Source organism: Erinaceus europaeus, chromosome 2, assembly GCF_950295315.1.
Source record: "Erinaceus europaeus chromosome 2, mEriEur2.1, whole genome shotgun sequence".
NCBI classification, from domain to species: Eukaryota; Metazoa; Chordata; class Mammalia; order Eulipotyphla; family Erinaceidae; genus Erinaceus; species Erinaceus europaeus.
This window is the reverse complement of record NC_080163.1, coordinates 192,579,525-192,597,026: the sequence shown is the minus strand read 5'-3', so window position 1 is coordinate 192,597,026 and position 17,502 is coordinate 192,579,525. Positions and strand designations below refer to the sequence as shown.

At 43.0% G+C, this 17,502-nt stretch overlaps 1 protein-coding gene across 15 annotated transcripts in view; it reads left to right on the top strand.

Annotated features, from left to right (window-relative positions):
- CAMK2D (calcium/calmodulin dependent protein kinase II delta) overlaps nucleotides 1–17,502 on the top strand; it is a 268,870-nt gene that overhangs the window by 132,286 nt on the left and 119,082 nt on the right. For all 15 annotated transcript variants that reach the window (XM_060186075.1, XM_060186077.1, XM_060186074.1 and 12 more), the window contains exon 4: nucleotides 3,956–4,010. In XM_060186075.1, the coding sequence (XP_060042058.1) occupies nucleotides 3,956–4,010 (55 nt within the window). The remainder of the gene's footprint in view (nucleotides 1–3,955; nucleotides 4,011–17,502) is intronic.

Genomic DNA, 17,502 nt, shown 5'->3' with positions numbered 1-17,502 from the left:
TACAAAATATATGTAATTGGGACAGGTGGTATGTCTGGTTCAGCACCCAGGTTACAAAGTGCAAGTAACTTAGTTCAAGCCCCTGCTCCCCACCTGAAGGGAGGAAGCTTCTCAAGCAGTGAAGCTCTATCTCTATCTTCTCCTCCCCTCTCAATTTTTCTCTGTCTTATCAAATAAAAAAAAAAAGCCATCAAGAGTGGTGGATTCCTTGTGTAGGCACCATGCCCTAGCAATAACCCTGTTGGCATTAAAATACAAACGAAATTAGAGAGAGAGAGAGAGACAGAGAGAGCAAGAGAGACTTTGCATGTATATTGACGTTTACTCTAGAATCAGGAAGTGTGGTAGAATTTCGATTTGGGTAGGGGAAATGGGAGAGACAATGGTCAGCATCAGCGGAACAACTATTTGAAAATTATTAGTTATTAATAGTGATTTACAAGATTAAAGATGACAGGATCATGGCTCCACACCACACCCACCGCTGAAGTTCTGTGTCCGCATCCCTCCGGTGATAACCACCATGCTTCTTTCAATCTTACAGTCAGGTTGGCTGTTGTTTTCCTTTGCAAATACATGTTCCAATCCTTTATATTCCACATATGAAGGAAACCATCCAGTGGTTGAAAATGACCATGTTTTCATCTTTAAGGTAAATCTTGGGAATTCCATGCCTTGTGTGTGCGCTTCCGGAATTGTTCTTACATGAACATGCATGGCTTCCCCCACTGAGTCTTCATGTAACAGTTGCCTTGGATTTTTTTTAAATCAGATCTTTATCTTAATGTATTTTTAAGTTTAAGCAAAAAATTGTTTTTAAACATAATGTTACGTGACATTAGTCTAAAAGGAAGATTTTCTTGTCACTATAAAAATTTTAATTTCTGGGTACTGAGCAGTCCCTTTACTAGGCACTTACTAATTGAATATGTTACTCCTTAATAATTACGTAAAAATTAACTTAATATCCCATGCAACTCTAGGAATTTGTGTATCCAAATATTCAAAATTGAACTATAGTTTCTATAATTGACCAGTTTATTTACAGCTAAGTCTAATACCCTAATGTTGATACCTCAAATTAAAAGATGTCATGTTAGGGCTAGCAGAGTCAAAGAATAAATGCTATAAATAAGTGTATTTACTGTGATAACAGTAAGAATAAAAATGTCTATCAGATTGGCTCTACTTCTCTATGTAACGTGAAGTAAAATAAACAGTATACAAACATTCATATTTCAAAAAAATATTAATTTTTTCAAATGGGTCCAACCTGAGTATTTTTTTTTCCTACGGTTAGATTAAAAATGTTCTTTTACTTCCAGAGTGTGCCTTAAGAATTAGATTAAGAAAAAGATAGGTAAGCAGTGCTGACTTTAGTTTTTTAGAATTTGGTGTTCAGTGCAACTAGGCTTTCTGTCTGAAAAATAATTTTGGGGCTGGGTGGTGATGTACCTGGTTGAGCATACATGTTATAATGCAAAAGGACCAGGGTTCAAGCCCCCAGTCCCCACCTGCAGGGGGAAAGCTTTGTGAGTGGTGAAGTGGGACTACAGGTGACTCTCTTTCTCTCTCTTTCTATCTCCCCATCCTTCTGGCTGTCTCTATCCAATAAATAAATAAAGATAATTTAATAATTAAACATTTTCTCTCTGGAAATGGCCAGGTTTATGGACAGGTGGAACAGGTGAACTGCAATCCGCCCGCAGAGTGGTGGCCTTTGAAGGTTCCAGTGTCTGAAACTAGTCATTTTCATTAGCAGATGAGCTCACTCTTGGCCTGCCTCTTTGCAGAAGGCTTGGCACTTGACAGGCCTGGCTTGTTGAGTGCTCACATGGGCTGTGAAACATAATTAACTGCTGATGAGAACAGGAAAAGTATCTGAGTTACAAACTGCCTTTTTTTTTTTAAGCATCCCAGTGTGTGAATCAGAAACAGATCCAGCTCCCCTCAATCTTTGCAACATAGCAAAACTAAAGCCACGAAAAATCTGTCTCATTTCTAAGCAGGCCTGTGCTCAGAGCTGACAAACAGTGCTAATGGGCAGGCAATACAGTCTGTTCTGCATTGGATTACTCAATTAGTATCATGATAACATTGGCAGTACTGCTCTGTTTGAGAGATTCCTACCACATCATTCAGAATGCCTTGGGTCAGCTGAACATAGAGAAATCAGTCTTTTTTTTTTTTCAACCTCAGTAGCACCTGTTCCTTCTCCAGTATCCCACCTTTAATTCCTTTGAATGTCAAATTTTATTCTAGTTTGAAGTGCCCTGCTATTTCAGTTTATGATGATTCATTCATTTGTTCCTAGACTTGATTGTCCCTCTAAACAAACTTGTGAAGACAAGTACTGCCAAGATGGAGTGACACTTAACTTCTGAAATGCCTTTCCCATTTTTTAACCCCAAGAATTTTAAGCTATATTCAAGAACAGCGAGAATATGCATGTTGGAATATATGTGGGCGGAAATTTGCTTACATTTGGCAGCTTCCAAGTAGGCAGAGGGAGAACTAGACTTCCTTTCTAAAAGAACCATGAGGGCAGGAGTAGATAGCATAATGGTTATTCAAAGAGACTGTCATGCCTGAGGCTCCAAACTCCTAGGTTCAATCCCCTACACCACTATAAGCCAGAGCTGGGCAGTGCTCTGGTTAAAAAAAAAAATTCAGTCAGAACTAAGAGACAGTTAGCCTCCATGTGCACCACCATAGGAAGAGGTTGGGGACAGGGCAGAGCAGACTTCAGAGAGCCTATGTGGTCTGCTTCAGGATGGCATGGTGTTAACCTTGGATTTGCAACTGTGGTGAGCAACACCCCCATCTCCCTTCTGTGTAAGAACCAAATGGCCTTTATTTACAGTATAACTGATGTACTTTTAAAAAAAGAAAAAAAAAGAGTAAACTTTGTATTGTATGGAGAACTGAGGAATGTTATGCATGTACAAACTATTGTATTTACTGTCAACTGTAAAACATTAATCCCCCAATAAAGAAATTTAAAAAATAAAAAGAGTAAACTCTTTTTCCTCTTTAAAAATCAGCTAATTTATTTGTGAGCTGGAAAAGGGAGAATGAACCAGACCATGGCTCTCACACATAAAATTCCAGGGGAAAAACTCAGGACCTGCATCTAGTCCTTTATATCCACAGCACTGCCTTCCTTACCCCCAGGCTGCAGTAAACAAGTTTTTTCAGCCCTTGACAAAGTCTTCCAAATTGAAAAAGGGTGGATAACAGATAACCAACCTCGATTGATCCACTCAGTGATGTTGGTGACAGTGCCCCCCAGGCCGTCCAGACAGATCTTCAACATGAAGGATCATAATGAAAGCTGAAAAGGCTGAATCCTCTGCTGAGTTTTTCCTCATCAGGTCTGCATCCCAGCAAACCCTTGTCAAAACATCACTCCCTGCCACCTGGTGATGACAAACATTAGACTATAGTGACTATTCTATTGGAAGAAAGTGTTTTCCCATGTGTCACCAGAAGCTAGTATTGAATCCTTCAGTTATTTCTGGGACTTCCCAGCTCTCTGTATCCCTCTACTGCTCTTTGATCTAAAAACCTGAGGGAGCTCTCACTCCCCACCCCCCCAAACCCTGCCAACCAGAGCTTTGACCCTGAGAAAGCTGAAGAAGGAAGGCCACTTGCTCCTGCTGACATTGTGAATTTCAACTTGAGAAGCAGAGATTGTCAGTCACCTTATTTCCGCAGACTATTGATCTGGCTTATTTAAGTGGCTGGGCCTCCATTTGAAGACCTGGAAGCAAAGGTGGTATTACTACCTCTCTGAATTACCTGTGCTGACTTTCCAGAGGGTCCCTGAGCTGTCAGCACCCTGACCTGGCACCTTTGCTGTGCTGATTGACTGTGGGCAGAAGACACTGCCTTCCACCTGATTTCTGCTCATCTCTGCTACCATCACACAAATCTTTTCTTTTTTCCCTTACAGTTCGACTTCACGACAGCATATCAGAAGAAGGCTTCCATTACTTGGTGTTTGATCTGTAAGTACAGCAAAATTTATATTCATTCATTTTGCCATCTATTTGAATGCCATTTTGAATTAAACATTGTTGTACTTATGTTAGTCAAAATGTTTTTAAAATATTCCTAAAATATAATGAGATCCTAAAGAAAAAAGTGAACGCTCAACAGGGTCAGTTCAAAAATTAACTTCGTAAGTGGAGTTGTAGTGAGTGTGGGTCTCTGTCTGGCTTATTTGTTGTGCTAAATAAGTAGTTTCAGTTTCAACTTGGGATGCAGAAATGCTGACTTGGGCAGAACTATCCATTGAATTTTTATAGACATGATGTATACTTGTCTTACATGAAAGAAAAAACTCCTGAAAAGATTGGTTGGTTAATCCAGGGGTTCAACAGCATCATACAAGCCTCAACTTTTACACCAGCTCATTGGTTTTGTTCCTACACTATCATAATTCAATTTATTACATATAAATATGATGAGAACTAGTAGAAAGAATGATCTTTTGTGTCCTTTTGCAATGAGAATCTGACTCAGAAAATCTCCCTTTCATCCCATTGGTCAGGATTGTGTCACATGCCCACGCCTAACCAATCATTGGCAAGGGGAGGGATTCCCAAGGTGGACATTTACTAATCATTATGGAGGGGGTGGGAGAAAGGTGGGTGGAGGCCATATTGGCCACATGTGTGCTGGGGATAGAGAATGAAGCCCTGATTGTTTCTGGTCCTGCTGCTCTGGCTTCACGCTGCTGGTGGTATCCAGCCCTGCCATCTTCCTGTGGCTGTTATTTGGCCCAAGGCCAATGCCAATTAGTCATCCTAATTCATTCTCATCATTTATTTCTCTCAGAGGGACTTGTTTGTTTTGCTTTAAAATCCATTGTTCTGTTTTCCTTCCTGATGTTCCAAAAGTCCTCTTTTTATGATTTCCTGTCTTCATTAAGAGCTTCCTTTAGGGACCCATGAGAGAGCTCACCAGGCAGGTGTCTGTTCTGCCATGCAGGTTGCCAAGGTTAGAGTCCTGGTGCCACAGGGGACTCCAGAGCATGAGGGCAAGCTCCAATGCTGTGGTGTCTCTGTCTGTCTGCTGCTGTCTGAATGAAGAAGGGGTGATGAAAGTCCTCCTTGCATGAGAACTTGCAGAACTTCCTCTAGCTATTCTCCTTAAGCAGAGAGATGAGCCACATCTTTTTAGTTTTCCATTAGTTTAGTATTCACTCCAAGTGGCTATTTTTACCAGATCCACAACTCTACCAGATCCCTCACCTCTTCCACTCAGTACTTCAAGGCTGGTGAGTTACACTCACTAAAGACAGACAGGAGAAAAGGTACCTAATTTTTTAAATTTGTGTGATGAGCATGCCAAGGAAAGAAGCTTAAAAGAAGCAACATTAGACTCCAGTGTCACTCCCTGTCTTGGAAGCTGGAACTCACTGTCCCCTCAGCAGGAAAACATGCCCTGCTCTCAGGGAGACAAGGGAGAACAGGGCACCTGTCCTTACTCTGTGGGTACTCAGTTGTCTCAGCACATAGGAACCCTCTAATGGGGTGGCCAACCTATGCTCAGCCCCTTCATATACAAAATCACTCCAGCATTCGGTCAAGTCTACAAAGACCCCCTCACCCCCACTTTGCCAGCCTCCTCTATACATTCATCTGGTTATTTACATCCAGGTTTCAGTTGTGTAGATCTCTGTGTCCCTTACAGTGTACAACATGGTGAGAATCTCATCTTCTTGTGCGCATGTGACCTCAAAGCCTGGTCCATATGCAGAGCAACCATTTCGGCCCCCTTTTAATTTGTTTACTTATTGATTTAATAATGATCGACAAGACCATAGGATAAGAGGGGTACAGTTGTGCACAATTCCTACCACCAGAGTTCTGTATCTCATCCCCTCCCTTGAAACCTTTCCTATATCTTTACCTTCTGGGAGTATGGACCCAGGATCCTTAAGGGGAACAGAAGACGGGAGGTCTGGCTTCTGTAATTGCTTCTCTGCTGGACATGGGTATTGGCAGGTTCATACATATTCCCAGTCTGTCTCTGTCTTTCCCTAGTTGGGCAGGGCTCTGGAGAGGTGAGGTTCTGGGACACAATGGTGAGGTTGTCTGCCCAGGGAAGCCAGGTTGGCATCATGGTAGCATCTGCAACTTAGTGGCTGAAAAAGCACTAGGATAGAAAGCAGAACAAATTGTTTAATAGTCAGGAACCAGAGGTAAGAACATAGCAGATGATATTTGGGGTCTCCATTTTGGAAAATGCTAGTAGATCTATTTTAGGTATATTCCAACGGACCTATGACTTTACTAATTTTTGCCCGAGCCCAGCAGTTACCTTGCAGGTGGGCTAAAGGCATTGTCTGAGCAGATGGTGTCAGAGTTGGGAATAGAACTAGAAAGCTGAATCAAGGAAGAGACTAGCTCCCAAATATGAAAAAGTGTATAAATATTGTTAACTGTAAATACCATCAATTTGATCTGGGGCCCATATTCAGCACAGGAGCCTGTGAAACTCTGCATTCCTGTGGGTATGAGCTCACATTTTATAGTCATAGCTCTTTTCCACTTTTCACCCTTCTTTTTGTTTTACATAGATTTAATGTGTGTGTGTGTGTGTGTGTGTGTGTGTGTGTGTGTGTGTGTGTGTGTTAGAGAGAGAAAGACAGAGAGGGGGAGAGAGAGAGAGAGGAGCAACACAAGCATCAAATGTCATCACAGCCTTGTCCTTTGTGGAGCCAGAACTCAGAATCAAGGTCTTTTGCATGATATTCTATCAGAAGAGATATCTCCTGGTCTCCTGAAGTCTCATATTTTAGCTAACGGTTGATTTCCCCAAGTCCTTGTGTATCATTCAGCCCTTCATAATCGGTGAAGAACTTATACAGAAAGGAGTGCACGCTGAGAAAAATATGAAGACCCCCTGCAGTATTGGTGCCACCCATGTCTCTGGAACTGAGGTCCAGAGGTTGTTGAAGGTGAAAGTTGACCAGTGGACCACAGTAACTCAGAGTAGGTAGCATCAGAACTTGAACCCAGAGCCACACTGACATGTGTGATTTTCCTGCTCTGGACAGTCTTTTAATTGAGAGCCAGTGGACCTGTATATGGTACGTGGACTCTGCAGTTGTTCTTAAAGTTAAAGAGGAAAGTTCTTTGCAGGTCTCATCAAGCTCATCACACACAATTAACAAACCACTGGAACACAGTCAAGGAAGGCCCCCCTGGCATCAGAGCCAGTTGGGGAAAAAAATGCCTCAAGGCCTAGATTGTCAGAGACACAAAAGAGATGATAGTAGATGCAAATGCCTGATTCCTCCAAGTCCTCTTAACTGGGGTGGTAGCCTACTAAGAGTTCAGACCAAGAGTGTCTAGAAAAGTGCACACAGGTGGCACACTTGGTTGAGCACACATGTTACCATGCACAAGGAGCCCCCAGTCGCCACTTTCAGTAGGAAACTTGATGAGTGGTGCAGCAGTACTGCAGGTATCTCTCTATTTCTTTCCCTCTCTCCCTCTCTATACTCCTTCCATCTCCGTTTCTCTCTGTCTCTAGCCAGTAAATGAATAAATGATAATAAATATAATTGTAACACATTGTAAGAGCTGAGCAAAGCCTGGTCTTTAGGACACCACTGAGGAGATTGGAAGACACTCAGCCATGTCAGTCCCAAGATAAAACTAGTGGAATTCCTAGGGCAGGAATGTGTGGACCTTTTGAAGCTGGTTCTGACAACCTGGCCCTCAAGCATTCTTCCTGTGAATGTCAACTATCCCCAGCCTACTGGGGATTCTATTTTTATAGCTTCATCTAACAGGTTTCTGATGGAATACTTTCCCCTCTCTAAAAAAGCCTAACAGAAAAAGAGGTCATGAGTGCTATGGGGAGGAAAGGGAGTGAACAACTTTTTCTTGATATTTCAGTAAAAAAAAAAAACAAAAAAAAAAACCTTTTATAAATGTTCTTTTCAGATACAACCCCCCCCCCCCTTAGACTTTGGTGTGTGGGTGGTGATTACTGTTTTAACCATCATAGCAGGACTACGGGGCCTTCCTTTTTGCTGTGTGCACAGACTGAAGCTCAGAAAGGTCAGATTGGGAGAGGGAAGCCCAGCACAGACTGAAGCTCAGAAAGGTCAGATTGGGAGAGGGAAGCCCAGCTAGAAGTTGACAGCACAGACTTCCAGGGAGAAGACAGTGAGGCCTACAGCAGGAGAGCCCATGGGAGTGGGGACTGAGCAGTGGTGCACCTGGTCACCATGTACAAACATCTGGGTTTGAGATCCCACCCACAAGGCAGAAGCTTCACAAGCAGAGTGAGGCAAGTACTACAGGTGTCTCTCCATCTCTCACCCTCTCTGTCTCCCCCCCGTCTCAATTTCTCTGTCTTATCAAAGCAAGAAAAGAAAAGTGGGGGTGATGGAATGGCCACTGGGAGTACTGGATTTGTTGTTCCAGAGACCAAGCCCCATAGATAACCCTGGTAGCAATAAAATACATAAGTAAATAAATTCTTTTAAAAAGGAGGCCAGTGGGAATACAAACAGTCGGAAGGAAGATCCCTTCAAAAAGGCATTTGAGAACAAAGTTGGCTATGTTGGTTTCAGTTGGCAATTTCTATGTGAGAAAGAGCCAATCTGCCTGAAGTGGAAGGCATTTGTAATGACCATCCCTGATACTTGAATTACCTACTATGTTGAAAAACAAGATTATCTTTTGATCACTGCCTATTAGGGTGGAATGAAAGCCACTACTCTGGGCATCTAAAAGCCTGTTGGGAAAATGCAGTGGTTGCAAGGAGGTACGAAGTGACTGCCCTGTCCTATTAATAAACAGAGACTCTCTGGTTATGACTCAGTTTTTTTTTTTTTGTTTGTTTTTTTTTTTTTTTGGTGTTCAGGGTTATTGCTGGGTCTTAGCTGCACTATGAATCCACTGTTCCTGGAGGCCATCTTTTTTCCATTGTTGTTGCTGCTGCTGTTGCTATTGTTGGAAAGGACAGAGAGAAATCAAGAGAGGAGGGGAAGACAGAGGGGGAGAGAAAGGCAGACACCTACAGACCTGCTTCCCTGCTTTTGAGGCGAAACCCCTACAGGTGGGGAGTCGGGGGCTGGAACAGGGATCCTTGCATGGATCCTTGTGCTTCGTACTATGTGCACTGCCACTCAGCCCTCATTTTTGTTTTATTTTTAAGGAGAAACATTTTTTCATGAACATGATATTCAGTCCTCTTGATGGAAGTCAACAGGGAGATGCTTGTATTGTCTTAGTTCTTATCTGAGTAGCAGGCAGAATAAACACGATGTGTCCTGGGTAGTCCGTGTCAGGGTGGGAGTACCATATCATGGCTATTTCATACTGATAGCCACTTTCATCTTGTGTGGAATATTGTCCCCGGTTTTTGACTTGGGGGAGAAAGGAGTCTCCTCAACAAGTCCTGTCTGATAACTTCTCTAGAATATTGTCGTGGGCGGGGGGAGATATGCCCTATGTCCCCAGGCCAATTTTATCCCCCTGTTCACTTGACAAAAGAATACTCTTTCACTCTTTTAATACAAATAGTAATTTCTCATTGATAGATTTCACCAGCATTGTAAATTGTCGTTCTCTGATATAATGTAGGTCTGCACGCCTTAGCTTTATGCCGACTCCTGTGCTCACTTTTATTAAGGGGAAAAACAGGTCATGGAATTTAGGTCCTTTAGTCACTTTCACAATATTTTTTCCAGTGAAATTAATTTCGTTTATATTTAGGGCAGATTTAGATTCAACGCAAAGCTTAAGCAGAAAGTGCCAAGAGGTGGGGAGATAGCATAATGGTGATGCAAAGAGGCTCTTTTTTGCCTGGAGGTTCTCAAGTTTCATGTTCAATCCCCTACACTCTAAGCCAGAGCTGAGCAGTGCTCTGGTGAAAAATTATAATATACTAATAATAAATCCCCAGACACTTGCCTCCCTCAAAGATACACATCCCCAAAGAGGCCTCTAAGACTTCCTGCTCTAGTGCTTTCTGTGCTACAGTCAGTGAATCTGCATTGGCCTGTTGCTGTCTCCCCAGACCCATGTTTGCATTGGGTTTTGCTCTTAATATCCAACGTTGCATGGGATTTGGCAAGTGCGTAAGGACACATACCCACTGCTGTCTTATCTACAGACCAGTGTCTCTCCCTTAAAGAAACCCTCTGTGCCATCCAGCAAGACAGCTTGCCGGGGAGGGTGCCTCCTTTGCCTCACATGTGACCCAAGTTCAAGTACGGCCGTCTCTGCACTGGGTTGGGGGGAGCCCTAGGTGATGAAGAAAATAAAAACCTCTCTGCTCTGCCCGAGGATTCCCCCTTCCTGCCCACTCCCGCAACCCCCGTTACCCAGAATCTTGATTTCATCTGCAGATCTTTGCTTTTCTGAAGAGTGACATAGTTAGGTCATACGGTCATATCACATAGGATGGTTTATTCGAGGAAGAGTCACACAGTTAGGGTCACACCATATACAGATCTCCCTTTCAGCTTGACCTCTTTTTCTTGGAGTTGCCCCTGTCTTTTTCGTTCATTTTCTGGCACAGAATAATGTTCCGGTGTATCCATGAACCACGGTTTACTCACTTACCCACTCGTTATCTGTAGTTTATATGGTGGGCATCTTCTTGCTTCCAGATTCTGGCAGTATAAAGAAAGGTGCTATGAGCAGCTCTGTTTCTGTGTGGACACAGAGGTTCTTTTGAAGTCAGTTGGGTAAATACCAAGAAGCACAGCTGTGTTCATGTGCACTATGGGGAGTTACTTTGCCCTTCACCACAGATTTCCCCCCCCCCCCGACCCCAGTTCTCATGGAGTCTAAGAAACAGCATCTACTACTGTTGCTGCTCCTTCTCCTTCCCCACCTCTTCCTCTCCTTCTTCTTGGTGTGCTTTTATATTTGAGTCACCTATAGTCCACACATGAGCAAAGCCATTAGGTATTTTTGTTGTCACCGCTGCAGCTTCATGTTTCTGGGCTGTTTCAGAAGGAAACATAGCGATGTGGGGAGGAGAGCAAGAGGTGGAATGGGGTGTTGTGGAGAAGAACCATGGCACTCGGGCCATGAGGGTCAGAGGCCACCCCTGAACCTGGCTTAAATACATGGAGGCATTTTTAATTTTTTAAATATATATATATATATATATATATATATATATTTACTGGTGATTTAATATTGATTTACAAAATGATACAATAACAGAGGTAAAATTCCACACTGTTCCCACCACCAGAGTTCTGTGTCCCCATTCCTTCCATTGGAAACTATAGTAGTTCTTCCAGGATCACAGATATATGGGTTGATGGCATTTGTAATTTTTAAAAAATATTTTAAAAAATTTTTATATTTATTTATTTATTTATTTTCCCTTTTGTTGACCTTGTTTTTTTTATTGTTGTTGTAGTTATTATTGTTTTTGTTACTGATGTCATCATTGTTGGATAGGACAGAGAGAAATGAAGGGGGAGAGATAAATAGACACCTGCAGACCTGCTTCACCGCTTGTGAAATGACTCCCCTGCAGGTGGGGAGTCGGGGGCTTGAACCAGGATCCTTACGTCTGTCCTTGCACTTTGCACCACTTGTGCTTAACCCTACTCGCTATCACCCAACTCCTGGGATTTTTAATTTTAATGGTGTCCACCTTCTTGGTAATTTAGGTCATGCCTCTGAGGTTGTTTCTAAAATGTCTTTGTAGGGGCCAGGTGGTGACACACCCAGTTGAGCATACATGTTACCATGCACAAGGACTTGGGTTTGATTCTCCACATCCCACCTGAAGGGAGGGGACTCTTCATAAGTGGTGAGGTAGTTCTGCAGGGCGCTCTCTCTCTCTCTCTCTCTCTCTCTTTTATTTATTTATTAACGAGAAAGATAGGAGGAGAGAGAAAGAACCAGACATCACTCTGGCACATGTGCTGCTGGGATCGAACTCAGAACCTCATGCTTGAGAGTCCAAAGCTTCATCACTGTGCCACCTCCGGACCACTACAGGTGTCACTCTTTGTCTCTCCCACTCACTGTCTGCTCCTCTGTCAATTTCTCTCTGCCCCACCCAACTAAAAAATAGGGAGAAGAATAAAATAAAATGTCTTTGTAATGCTTGATGTCATTTTGATGTTCCTGGAGGTAACTTGCTCAGATTTTTAATGGGATAGTGATGGTAAGAACTGACATCTTGGATACTTTTAATATCCATGTCCATCAGCATGGAGTATCTCTCCATTCACTTAGTTCATTAACAAGAGACCTTCCATCAGAGTTACCAAATTCTCATGTAGATCTTCAGTGTATTTCGTGTGTGTGTGTGTGTGTGTGTGTGAGAAAGTGATTGGCTCCTGCAAATTACCTTGTATCCTACAATTTATTATAGTTGTTTGTTAGAACCAGGAATTTTGATGTTCTTTATTTTAATAATTTCCTGTAGAGTCAATTTATCTTATTTATTTATTTATTTATTATTTAAGAAGGAGACATTAACAAAACCATAGGATAGGAGGGGTACAACTCCACACAGTTTCCGCCACCCAATCTCCATATCCCACCCCCTCCCCTGATAGCTTTCCCACTCTCTATCCCTCTGGGAGCATGGACCCAAGGTCCTTGTGGGTTGAAGGTCTGGCTTCTGTAGTTGCTTCCCTGCTGAATATGGGTGTTGACTGGTCGGTCCATACTCCCAGTCTGCCTCTCTCTTTCCCTAGTAGGGTGGGTCTCTGGGGAAGCGGAGCTCCAGGACATATTGTTGGGGTCTTCAATCCAGGGAAGCCTGGTCGGCATCATGATGGCATCTGGAACTTGGTGGCTGAAAAGAGAGTTAACATACAAAGCCAAACAAATTGTTGAAGAATCATGCACCCAAAGGTTGGAATAGTGGAGATGAAGTGTTGGGGGGTACTCACTGCAATTTTTTAATTTCTTCCTTCTCAGCGGTGTGCTTTTGCATGCCCCTGTCTGTGACTTGCTGCACTAGCTGTGAACTTGTGGTGTGATGTGGGAGAGCAGTAGTGAAAGGAGGCATTCCTGTCTAGTTCCTCCTCTGTGGCAAAGCCTTGAGTTTCTCACAGCTGAGTAGGATGCTAACTTGTGGTAGTTTGTATATGTTCTTTGTGAAGTTAAGGAAGGTCACATTCACATCTCTGTTCCTAATTTTCAGAAAGTTATATTAACACAAATAGGGGTGAAATGAATGTCACACATCAGAAAAGGTAGCAATAGCAAATGCTGCAGAGGGTGTGGGGTCAAAGGAACCCTCCTGCACTGTTGGTGGAATGTCAGTTGGTCCAACCTCTGTGGAGAGCAGTCTGGAAAACTCTCAGAAGGCTAGAAATGGACCTACCCTATGATCCTGAAATTCCTCTCCTGGGGATATATCCTAAGGAACCCAAAACCACCATCCAGAAATATGTGTTTCCACCTATGTCCATAGCAGCATAATTTGTAATAGCCGAATCCTGGAAGCAACCCAAGTGTCCAACAACAGAGCACTGCTCAGCTTTGGTTTATGGTGGTGTGGGAGATTGAACTTGGATTTTGGAGCCTCAAGCAACAGTCTCTTTGCATAACCATTATGCTATCCTCCCATTCTCTTCATTTTTTTTTTTCACTTAGCTTCATTATGGATATTCCTTTTTATTTATTGTTTCAAAGAATGTTTCTTTTCTTTATTTTTCTCTATTGATTTACTGGTTTTGATTTCATTATTTCTGTTATACTTTTTTTTTTATCATTCCCTATTTTTTTCTTACCTTAGATTTAATTTTGTTTTTCTAGTTCCCTACATGAGACCTTATTAGATTTTCTTTGTAAAGAATTTATTTATTCATGAGAAAGATAGGAGGAGAGAAAGAACCAGAAATCACTCTGGCACATGTGCTGCCGGGGATCAAACTCAGGGCCTCATGGATGAGAATCCAATGCCCTATCCACTGTGCCACCTCCCGGACCACTAGATATATATATATTTTACTTTATATCTTTGTTCTTACGTAAAATTCCAGTTTGGTAAATAATCTTATTTTGTTATAACATTGATAAAAAATAACACTCCATGTTGAATATAACATATAAAGCCAAATAAATTACTAATCGTGAACCTCAGTGTTTCTATTTTATAAATAACAATTTTAAAAATTAATTAATTAATTAATTAAAAAATAAACTGCCATTATTAACCAAAAAATGACATTCTTTGCTAGAATTCTCATCAATTTCCAGGGGCTTCCTTCCCTTCTCGCGGCTGGAGAGCAAAAGACTTCACTGCCATATAGAAGTCCTGGGGGAAAGTCTCGGGGAAATCCGGGGCTTCGCTCTGCACTCGGGCTTAGTTTATCAGTGGCTGCTCAGGATGTCCACCCAAGGTCAGCGTGTGCATTACTGTGTGACTCCCAGGCAGAACTCATATGTTAACATGCGGGAGGACCTTGGACCGAGCTCTCAGCAGCCAGCCAGGAGTGCCTGTAGAAGGGAAGCTTCCTGACTGATAGAGTGCTGCTGCCCTGTCTCTCCCTCTCTATCTGAAATGGCAAAAGCAGCAGCATGGCATTCTGCAGGTGGGGAGAGAGGGGGGGGGAGAAGAATGAGGAGAAGGAGGAGAAAGAGGAGGAGGAGAAGAAGAAAGAGAAGAAGATGGAGAAGAAGGAGGAGGAGGAGAACAAGAAGAAGATGAAGGAGAAGGAGAAGAAAAAGAAAGGTTGAGGGGAGGCACTGAGACCAGAGCCCTGCTCAGCTCTGACTGATGGTGGTGCTGGGGATTGAACCTGGGACCTCAGAGCCTCAGGCATGAAAGTCTTTTGCAGACCTAGTATGCTGTCTCCTTAAGTCAAAGCCTTTTCAGTTCTCCTGGGATCAGGCAGGAGTCCCTGTCTGGGGTATTCATTGTCACTGTAGAGCTGGCTTCTGTCTGGGGAAGTGCCTCCCCCATTCCCACCCAAGGGTGCTGACCTGAGGTCACTGGTCCACTTCCTCATCCAGTCATGGTGTTTTCTACACTGTTCTCCCCCATTCCACCTCCCAGCCGAGACTTTGGAGACAGGTAGCCTGTGCTCCACTTGATCCTTGCCTCCTTTTCACATCTCCTGGAGACACCCCAGCATGGCAGGTGCTGCTGCTGCCTGGCGGCTCCTTTTGCCCCAAGCTTTCTTACCTTGGCCACCCTCTGTAAATAGACCTGCTGTCACCGTATAGCCAGTCAGTGAATGGAAGACTGATTGTGTGCAGGTGGCATGCCAGGCACTTTGCTAAGTCCCTGAGATCAAACCACAAATAAAGACATAGTCCTGCTTCCCAGGGCGCTTACAGGATACCCAAGGGAAGAGTTGTCTGTGGAGTGCTCTGAGACTGGGTGAGCTCATGGCAAGAGCAAGGGGGAACAGCACAGAGGAGGAGACTCTGTGTGGACACTGACTGGACCCACAGAAGTGAGTCAGTCACAGAGCTTAGCAGTGCACAGCCACCCAGTCACTTGGCCCTCACATGGAGGAGCCATTATGGCTGAGCAGAGAAGGGGTGCAGCCCAAAAAGGAGGAAGCATTTGAGGCTGGGGCCCATTCTTGCACCTCCATTATTGATTTATTCTCCTGAAAATCTAATGTTTAAAAAGAGAGGCTAGGGAGATGATGTAATGAGGTGTGTGTTCAGAAAAATCATTCTTAGACCAGGGAGATAGTTAAGCATTAGAGCACCGGACTGTCTTGCCAGAGGCCCTGGGTTCAATTCTTAGCACCTCTGTATGCCAGAGCTGAACAGAGCCTGTCTAGCTCTTGCCCTAGCTCTGTTCCAGTCTCTATCTCTGTGGCTATAGCTCTAGCATTGAAATGCATCAATGAGCAGACAAATAAATCCAGACAAGTTATTCTGGCTGCAGGTTGGGAAGCATGTTGGCATCCCCATGGGAGACGTTGGTTTCAGTAAGCTGTGCCAGGCAGCAGGACCGAGGAGCAGTGGAAAGTTTTTGAGAGTAATTTAAGAGGCTGGATTAATAGCCTTGATGATTCACTGGAGCTGAGACTCTAGTTGAAGCCTCCTTTCTGTTTAGAACATTCCATTATCAAAATAACTCCCAGGGATCTGATTAGAGAGAAGAATATTTCCTTTCGTGTGATGCTTTTGGTTCTCCGACTGAGCGATGAGGAATGGAGTACAGACCTCAACAATGACCTTTTTGTTAGTAGACATTTAGCAGGCTCAGAAATAGGTGCCAGCTCTGTATGCTGTGTGGGACATGTAGAAACACCCTGTCCTCACTAAGACTGCAGTCAGCTCTCAAGCACAGCACACACTCGGTAGGTGTTTGCTGAATAAGTGATTTAAATCATTTGATATTTTTAACATGTTAGGGAAAGAAGGATTAACTATTGAGGTTTCATCAGTTGGGATCACATGCAGTTTTTTTTTATGTAAATGCATGTTTTCCATAAAGTTCACTCACCTTGTGTGATGTCTGCGATGCATTCTCCATTCCCATGACTGAATACAACACATGAATTTATTGGTTTGCTAATCCATTAGATATAGAAGAATAAAATTATACCATTTAAAATGGCCTCTTGTGACTCGTTGATAATTATGTGAGTAGTACTTGACTAATACTGCCACTTTAGCCTGAGTCAATACTTACACACAGTCTTTTTTTTTTTTCTCTTTAAAATCTGTCTACCCATTTATTTGATAGGACAGTGAGAAATTAAGAGGGGGGATGACTGTGTCATCAAAAAATCATAGGAACAGTTGAATAGACCATTTTTATTAACTTGAAAACTTAAATTGGGAAACACGTCTAGACATAACAAATTTCAAAAAGAGGAAGTGGAAATCTGCTCAGAAGCTAAGCAGAGTGAGGGGCATCATATGTAGGCGTCTCCCAGGAAAAGTCGCGTGTATTTATGAAAAGTTAAGGTAGCCGTGCACAGTTGAGAAACATACAATGGACAGCATCACCTGTGCAGAAAATGGCAGTGAAACCATCACCTGGGGATAATATTTAGGGTGGTGAAGAGGAAAGAGGTGACCGTTAAGTCTAGCTTCCACTGACTAATTCCCTTCAGCCAGTGGCCCAGGGTCCCAGTCGGTACAGAGGTATTTGTAATACTCTGTCTTAGTCCAGTCAAGGCTCAGAGAATATAAGAACAGAAGAGGGGGGCAGGTGGTGGCACATCTGGTTGCCTGCACACATACTCACATGCAAGGAGTCAGGCCCCACCCCCTGTCTTCATAAATATCGAAGCAAGACTGCAAGTGTTGTCTCTTCCTATCCCTCTCCCCCTTCCCCTCAATTTCTCTCTGTCTCTATCCAATATATGAATAAATAAAAATATTTTTAGAAAAGAATGTAACAGTGGGGGGTGGGGGTGGCACACTTGGCGGAGTGCACACATTCCAGTGTGCAAGGACCCGAGTTCAAGCCCTTGGTCCTCAACAAGTGGTAAAAGGGGGTTGCAGGTGTCTCTGTCTTCATCCAATAATAGATAGATAGATAGATAGATAGATAGATAGATAG